Source organism: Cydia splendana, chromosome 8 (genome assembly GCF_910591565.1).
Source record: "Cydia splendana chromosome 8, ilCydSple1.2, whole genome shotgun sequence".
NCBI lineage: Eukaryota > Metazoa > Arthropoda > Insecta > Lepidoptera > Tortricidae > Cydia > Cydia splendana.
Window position 1 is genome coordinate 11854826 of NC_085967.1, and position 8612 is coordinate 11863437.

Sequence of the window (8612 nt, forward strand, 5' to 3'; positions counted from 1 at the left end):
CGGCAAACCGCGGCTCTTTGGAGATACAATTGCTTCTCTTCAAGTGAGCCAATAAATGAACTGTTATAGTTCTTAGACCTCTGAAACCATTATTTGCGGCTTTTTGAGCTTCTTAAAACTGGTGTCTTCTACTGCTATAATTTTATGGAAGACACAGGGCCGGATTAAGCATGTCGGGGCCCCTAGGCAGTGCGAGGCTCGGGGCCCCCTACAGTCAATTCTGCACACAGCATATTCAGTACAGGGAAATAATTAGTTTGCGTTTTTAATTTCAATCTTCAGGCGTCAGCCCAGCCGTCCAGCCGATCCGAATCGAACGATGTCTTTTTCGCTCTTATTGCGTGGACGTATAAAGCTTTATTCTATTGGTTTTTGCCGATTCCGTCGCGTCAAGTGTGGGGAGAACCATTTAGGCTTAAGGCCAATTCCCAGTGGAATACCAAAGATGTGAGCTTCAGCGTCACTTTCCTATCTACCTCTAATCGCAAATTTTAAGCTCAACTAGTGCTGCAAAGTTGATTTTCTCAATAGTTAATATTTTGCGAGGCTGAACAGCGATTGTCCGACCATAAGACCAAACGCCGAGCCACATGATTAGAATTAACTTAATAAGTAATAGTAAAGAATTTCCATATGTTAAAATTATTAAAATTACTAGAATTAGGCCAAGATAAGCCTGCAAAAATTTTGATAGCACTCGCAGTGCAAGCGTTATTTTAAACGTCAAAACTTCTATGAAATTATGACGTATAAATAACACTTGCACTGCGAGTGCTATCAAAATTGTTATGCCATAATTATAATTTATATATAATTAATTAATATATTGCGTATGCTATAAATATCATTGCAGACTTTTCTTGGTCTAACTCTATTCATTCACCAGTCAAGCTAATATGTAGATGATACAGGGTCAACTAAAGAATCAAAAATAAACGCGAGCGCAGCGAGCGCGAAATTTTTTGCTAACAATATCGCTAACAATATTCAAATTGTGAAAGCGTGTTAAAAGGCCGGGTACCTATCGATCTTCATCTGGGCCTAAAAGTCCGAAGTGCGCCAGTGAGGCGAGCTTTCATGCGAAGTCAAAGCCGTGCTTCATCAGGCTTCAGAATAAATAGTTGAGCACAGACACGAACCAATGTCCATTGTATTAAAAAGCGAGACCGCAGGCTGAGCTTGGCGCAGCGAGGCCAAAGGCTAAAGGTGGGATCAGACGGTTCACTCGACACTCGGATGAATGTTCACTCGAGTGAATGTATAATTTTCCTTTCATTTCACGTTCACACGGCTGCTGGAAGGACTATTCATTTTTTTCTTTTCTTTCACTATGGCGTCGAATGAAGTTGTACGTCTTGGTATAAGAAAGTTTAATTTGTGATCATTTAATAAAGATTTTAACAAACAAGAAGCAAAGAAAACACTTTAATGAGAGACAGTCATGAGACAGACACCTAGCCGAATAAAACTCCAAATTGTACTGCGATATCTTACTACTGGCGATTGTTTTGGAACTCTGGAATATTTATACAGTACCTAGAAAAACTATATCCTATAGAAGTTTAAGTTTAAATCAGTAATTAGAGATTTTATACAATTGATCTGTCTTTATACTATACTCATCAATTTTGTGGTTCCAGAGACATTTATTTTGTTCGTTCCACTTGAACGCCATTTTTTGCTGTTACGTTATCTTTGTCTAGATAACCACAGGATTCGAGAAAAATATGCAAAATCCGAATGAACGTTCATTTATGTGTTCACACTGTTAATTTTTAGGGTTCCGTACCCAAAGGGTAAAACGGGACCCTATTACTAAGACTTCGCTGTCCGTCCGTCCGTCCGTCCGTCCGTCCGTCTGTCACCAGGCTGTATCTCACGAACCGTGATAGCTAGACAGTTGAAATTTTCACAGATGATGTATTTCTGTTGCCGCTATAACAACAAATACTAAAAACAGAATAAAATAAAGATTTAAATGGGGCTCCCATACAACAAACGTGATTTTTGACCAAAGTTAAGCAACGTCGGGAGTGGTCAGTATTTGGATGGGTGACCGTTTTTTTTTGCTTTTTTTTTGTTTTTTTTTTTTTTTGCATTATGGTACGGAACCCTTCGTGCGCGAGTCCGACTCGCACTTGCCCGGTTTTTTTTTTGTTCATTCGGAGTGCGAGTGAATGATGCCGAATGAAAATATCCAACATTGTTGGATTCTTTCACTAATGAATTCATTTTTCATTTTTGGTTCATTTTGTGTTCAGTCGTGTCACTTTGAGTGAAAGATGAATATTGAAACTAGAAAATGAACAAAACATGAACCGTCTGATCCCACCTTAAGCTGAAGTAGAGGAGATGTGGAACACAAACCAATGGTAAATTGAGGTCGAGCATTCCTATGAAAAACTAGGGACACTTTCGTCTTCTTCCCCCTTTCAATTTTGACCCTATGAAACAAGATTTTATTTGGTGCGCGCTGAGCCGCCGGGGCCCCCTAGCCGAGGCGGGGCCCCTAGGCAGTTGCCTACTTTGACTTAGGGTTAATCCGGCCCTGGGAAGACAAAGAGAATATAACACTTGGAAAAGATAGATATGAGACATTTCAATGCTTAAATAGCTAAACCACATAAATCTGGCTCATTCTAATGCAAAAGTGCATTCGTAAGGCGTATCCAGATTAGTCAATTTTTCGCCAATCTGATTCAATTGCCCGATCGAATCAGGAGGTGTGGACGCAAATACCAATTTGGCTCGCCGAATTCAACCGCCGATAATGACCGATATTACCGACAAAATGAGATGCGGACGCAAAGAATGGGAACACCCAAATATTCCGAAATATGTTATTCCGACTTTCATAACCTCGATTTTCATAATGCCGATTTTTTATATGTCCGAAATATCGAAATTACCTTTGGTCCGTTTTCATAACTATGGTTTTCGTAACTGGCTGCCAAAGAAGATTTATTTTTCCTGTTTCATAATTAATTATCAAACAAGAATTCACTTTCTGCTTTCGTAATCGAGTATTTTTTCTTCGTTCGTAATTAATTATCAAAACTTATTACTTTTTCTTTTTTCATAAGTGGACATTTTCGTGTAAAACGACACAAAATAACTACCGGGCACTGCGTTGAGATTATTGCTCCATTTATGTATTAGGTCATTACCTATGAAATTGGCGTTTTGTTCGGAGAATTTCAACGAAACACGAATTTCCATACAATTAATTTTGCGGATATTTTTTTGATGGCTAATTCAACCCAAACAAAATTTTTCCAGTAATTTTTGACACCTTTAAGGTATGTTTTCAATATCTCCATTTCTTGAAAATTGGTACCATTAGAAAAATATAAGTAATTTTAATACTCGAACCGACAGCACATGAAAAGACCTATTTTCAAGGCTTAATTCTGAACACTTAACAATAAAAAATAACAATTAATTGCTGTCAAGCAGTTTGGCGAAATCATATTGTAGTTTTATTGTAATTGTGTATGTACTTTTGTAAAAAAAAAAAAACTAGGATCAGACTTATATCTATGAACAAAAACGCCAATTTCATAGGTAAGGACCTAATATTAGATTAGACTAAGAAGAATTATTACGAAGTGAAAATTATATTTTTTGTTAAAGGAAGTTAGGTCATATTTTTCTTTTATTTTACTGTTACTAAGGGTACTCTGTTTTAACAAGCTTTTGTATCTATACAAATCTAGAAAATTAAAGTAGATGATTTACAATATTCGTATTTTTATTTTCTCTAATTTACTGTAGGGATTATCTATGTAGGTAGGTACTTTTATTGTATCTAAGTTTTTTTTTAATCAAAATTGGTACAGAAAGAGCCTGGATGTTGCTCTCTTCTCTTTTGTAGTCAATTTACCCAGTCAGTCACTCACAGGGTAAATTGGCAACAAAAGGGGAACTTAACTTCCAAAAAATATATCGAAGTTAATAACGAAACTCGATTACTAAAAGAGTAATAAATTCTTGTTTGATAACTAATTACGAAGCAGCGAAAAATAATTCATATTTCGTAGCCAATCCAGGCGAAAACAGAAAAAAAAATCTTATTTCATAACCAGTTACGAAATTCGATTACGAAACCAGAAAGTAAATTCTTGTTTGATAATTAATTATGGAATAGGAAAAATTAATCTTCTTTAGCAGCCAGTTACGAAAACCATAGTTATGAAAACGGACCAAAGGCGAAATTACGACTTTGAAAACCACGAAAGAAGAAAATCACGACTGTGTTATTTCCGAATACTTAAAATACGATTTTCATATGGACGAAAGTTTAAAGTTCCGATTTAGAAAAAATCCGAATATATTTTTTCCGAATTTGTCTATTCCGAAAAATCATTGACCGATCGGAAATAAAGTAATTCGGTATTCAGAAATTCGATCTTTTGTAAACTCGGAATAATGAAATTCGTGATTTTCAAAATAAGACTTAAACGCACTTTTTTAAGTCTAAGTAACCAAAATCCGAATCGGAACACCCCACTATCCACGTGGTCTTGTCTGTCTTACCCCTAGAGTGTATGTAAAAAGCCGGAGGCGCGGAGGGGAAGCAGCCCTCGCCCGCCGCATTAGTGCCTGCGCTTTGCTATGCAAGGGCGAAGAGGCTGCTATGCCCGTAGCGTCGGAGCAGATGCGGAGCCCAACAAAAAAACTGTTGCCAGAAAAGTGGCTTAGGTTAGGCTAGAACTGCAACCCCACGAAAACAAACTGTTGCCAGAAAAGTGGGTTAGGTTAGGTTAGAACTGCGACCTCACGAAAACAAACTGTTGCCAGAAAAGTGGGTTAGGTTAGGTTAGAACTGCAACCCCCAAGAAAACGAACTGTTGCCAGAAAAGTGGGTTAGGTTAGAACTGCGGCCCCACGAAAACAAACTGTTCGGTGACCAGCAAGCCGAAGCTGCGGAGACAAGCATTAATTGTGCCTGCGCTTTGATACGCAAGGGCGAAGGGGCTGCTTTGCCCGTAGCGCCGGAGCAGATGCGGAGCACGAATCGATAAATTCGGAATTTAAAAAATGGGGATATTTAAAATAGGAGTCACGTGGAATCGGAATTCAAATTTTCGGAATAATGGCATTTCGGGATTCGTGATTTCAAAATTTTCATAAAACGTAAATGTTAAATTCGGTATTTATCACTATCGGAATTATGTGGTTCGGAATTTAAAAAAATCGTCTTTTTTGCTCTTCGGAAATATACACTTTCGTGATTTTCATCGTTCGTAATTACGACAGTCGGAATTTTGATGGGTCGAGCCATGGTCGAGCATTTAAAAAACGGAGTAATAAAATTCGATATTCTAAAATTCGGCATAAAATATTTCGGAATTATGTAGTGTACTCCGCAAGAATACCAAGTTGTGAGGCCAGTATTTTCGTTCTGGGGCATTTTTTCAATTTAGAGGGCTCTAATATCACCATAAATCTAAAATTGGAGATTGCCGCCAATTTCATTTCTGATCAAATCAACTGATTTGATCAAATCAACTGATTTGATCAGTCCCGTCTGGATACCACTTTAGTCTGCTTGCCTTAAAAGATATAACCAAACGGAGACGCCATGTCTGTGATTTTCGGTACAAAACAGTCTGCCGATTTTAGCGGGGGAGGGGCAATAGCCATGTCAGATAAACGTCAGTCCATACAATGTGCTTGACCATTGGCCGCCTATTTTCGACAGAGGGGAACGCCCGTTAATGGCTACTCCGTTTGGTTATATCCTCTAAGGGTCAAACTGAGAACCTCCTTTTTTTTTGAAGGTGGTTATTAAAATTGGAGATAGACGCCAATTTTTCTTCAATTCTGATCAAATCGGTCGATTTGATCATCCCGTCTAGACTCCACTTAATAGATGCCTGTATTGCCATATAAAAAAAAAATCATTGCAAAATGACAGACGCATGACACTGACAGTCTGACTTCTGACTGATTGTAAATTGTAGATGAATTTGATTCATATTTGATTTGAATTTGTAGGTTTGGTTTAATAGTTTGACTATGTAATTTTACTTTACCTATCTATGTGAACTGTAATAATACGAGTTAAAATGCAAGAACAGTGCCCTGACATCAATTTGTACGTATATCTTAAACGTTTAACCAATACAAATCACGAGTAGGTTAGTTTTGTTTACTTAGTTAAAATATTTTATACAATTCAAGAAAAAAAACATTAATCATACATTCTTGGGTTTGGACCAACGATTCTACTACACAAGGCGCCTGGTCGTACATAAACACCGAATCATATGTCCAAGTGCAATCTTGAATTATCAAATGCATTGCTTTTCTTGAGTGCTGACTGAATAGCATTACGGTTATATTGAGCTTAGTTCTCTTAATCTTAAAACAACATTATTTTGATTACCTCTTGAGACCCCGCATACATACGAGGGTTGCACTGAAAATGTCGGGAATAGAGAAAACTGTCGCATCTAGACGGTCAATCTTTATTTTAATACATACTTAAACTCAAACTGACCACGCATATAAATTTTCTTTTGAAAGTAATCATTCTGTAATGCACACGGCTCATAATCCCAAAGTCCTTTTTGTATGGCGATTTTGGGGCCTTAGTGGTTTTGTATGAAATTCGTGGAGTAGCCAACGGAATTGAAGTTTTTTTACATATATATATATATATAAAAGATTTTTTTACTGTTGTCATATGAATATTTAGGAATGTCGAAATCTGCCGATATGCAACTTTTTTGGCAGTCTTTTTAATTAACAGCACAAATGCGATTTTAATTTTTGACGTCGCTTTGGAATGACATGCTTCTTTAAGATCACCCATGGGATAAAATGAAAGTGACTTTCATATTTAATTTTAACTGCAAACGAGCGTACTATGAACTCTAGTTCATAAAAAAATAACAGAAGCCCATTGTAACTTTTATTTGTTCGCTGAGGGCATATTGAAAACCGTTTAAAAATATGATCCGAAAAATCACTTGGCCAAAAATTCAAATAATGTTCGACATACAATTTTCAAATTGCCAGTAATTCTTAAATACAAATGACAACCAAATGGAATATACCTTAAAAGTTTTATAAAGAGTTACATTTTTATAAATTATATGCCTGTTTCTATTATGTTATTTCTAAGTGTCCCATTCCCGAATATTTCAGTGCGACCCTCGTATTCTACAATCTGTTCTGAACTTTTATAGGGTAACCTAAGAGTTCCAAATTCAAAAACAAAACATCTGCTTCAGGGTGTCAGGAGGATAGAAACTATTTAATAGGAATAAACACTTAACTGACCTAAGGAAATAGATCAAATTTAATCTTAATATTTCAGATGTTTGACAATACCATTTCAATCAGCCGAGTATGCCACACTGGCTTGTAATGTTTTGAATGTTGACAAAGAATTGAAGGGAAGTGGAGTCTCACGGGATATAACCACAAATAGTGAAAGTCTTGTAATGTAAGTGTGTTCAATAGTATATTTTTTAAATGTTTACATAGTTCATGATACTTCAGTGGTGGATTAGCAGTGTTGGCCACCCTTGGCCCCAGGCCTGTAGTAAGTACTAGCCGCCCCTTTCTCATACCATCATATAGACTGCCACCCCTAGTATTTGGCCGCCCTAAGCCTGAGCCTACTGGGCCTTAGGGCAAATCCACCACTGTGATACCTGAACAATCATGGGAAACAAACAAAATATCCACAGTAATTTTACCTATGTTTTATTACAGAAATTTAAATGGGCAAGATTTGAAAAGACTGAGAGTATCTGCCAATTCTATGCTCAAGAATGTTATTCTTATAACAAAAACATTTAACCAGTTTGAACAAAATTGAAAGGTTCCAAAATGCCGGAACACACACCAGCTCCTACACCTGCAAGATCATTATATGGATTTTTTATGTACTTGTTCAGCAAAACAGTACTTGCAATATATTGTATATGGGCTTTTGTTCCTGATGAGTATCTTAATTATTTAAATATATACTACTACCCACAAAAATATTGGGCCACAGCAGTTCCAATTCAATGTTTAGTAACACTTACATTATTTGTATTTTTTATATATCCCAGCATCAATTGGTGCATGACCAGTAACATAGACAGCGTAAATACTATAACAGATCCGCATTCTAGTTATTGTGTTACAAAAATGGATACTCATTTCAAAGTGCCAGACACTTGTGTCTGTACAGCAAAAGACAGTTGTTTCAAAAGCAGATACATTGTTACTGATAGTGAGATTAAAGAAAATTCTGTGCCTCATCTGCATGATCTGGACATTAGGTATGTTTGCAAGAAACTGTATTTAAATAGATAACTATGTACATATAAAGTTGAATTGTTAAATAAATGTAGGGTTATTCCCAGTTATCACTGAGAAACACAATCATATTAGTAACCAGTAAACTCTATGCTATTGGCATAAGGTTTACTGCCGGTTGCGGGTAGTAAGTACTGAGAATAACCCTATTATGTAGAACACTTAATTGTTTAATTTATATGCTTCTGACATTTACGCTGTAATGCAAATCACACTTTTGTTTAGTTTCCACCGTTATTCATTACGCTCCGGCCAAGCCGTATTGTCCCATACCTACGTACTCCTATGAA

General features: G+C 36.6%; 1 protein-coding gene and 1 long non-coding RNA gene across 2 annotated transcripts; both read left to right on the forward strand.

Moving 5' to 3' along the window:
• The first annotated feature begins 2887 nt into the window (after positions 1 to 2887).
• LOC134793243 (uncharacterized) lies at positions 2888 to 3740 on the forward strand. Its single transcript, XR_010144521.1, has 2 exons — positions 2888 to 3159; positions 3583 to 3740. It is a non-coding gene; the product is annotated as an uncharacterized LOC134793243 (long non-coding RNA).
• A 2213-nt stretch (positions 3741 to 5953) lies between these two features.
• LOC134792866 (phosphatidylinositol N-acetylglucosaminyltransferase subunit P) lies at positions 5954 to 8324 on the forward strand. The gene is made up of 3 exons (XM_063764296.1): positions 5954 to 6100; positions 7328 to 7456; positions 7729 to 8324. Exon 3 carries the CDS (start codon positions 7846 to 7848, stop codon positions 8317 to 8319), a length of 474 nt encoding a protein of 157 aa, XP_063620366.1. The 5' UTR covers positions 5954 to 6100; positions 7328 to 7456; positions 7729 to 7845; the 3' UTR covers positions 8320 to 8324.
• Positions 8325 to 8612: the final 288 nt, after the last annotated feature.

Bases quoted from the DNA above. Each gene is read 5' to 3' on its own strand.
- LOC134792866 (XM_063764296.1), top strand. From the start codon at position 7,846: ATGCCGGAACACACACCAGCTCCTACACCTGCAAGATCATTATATGGA.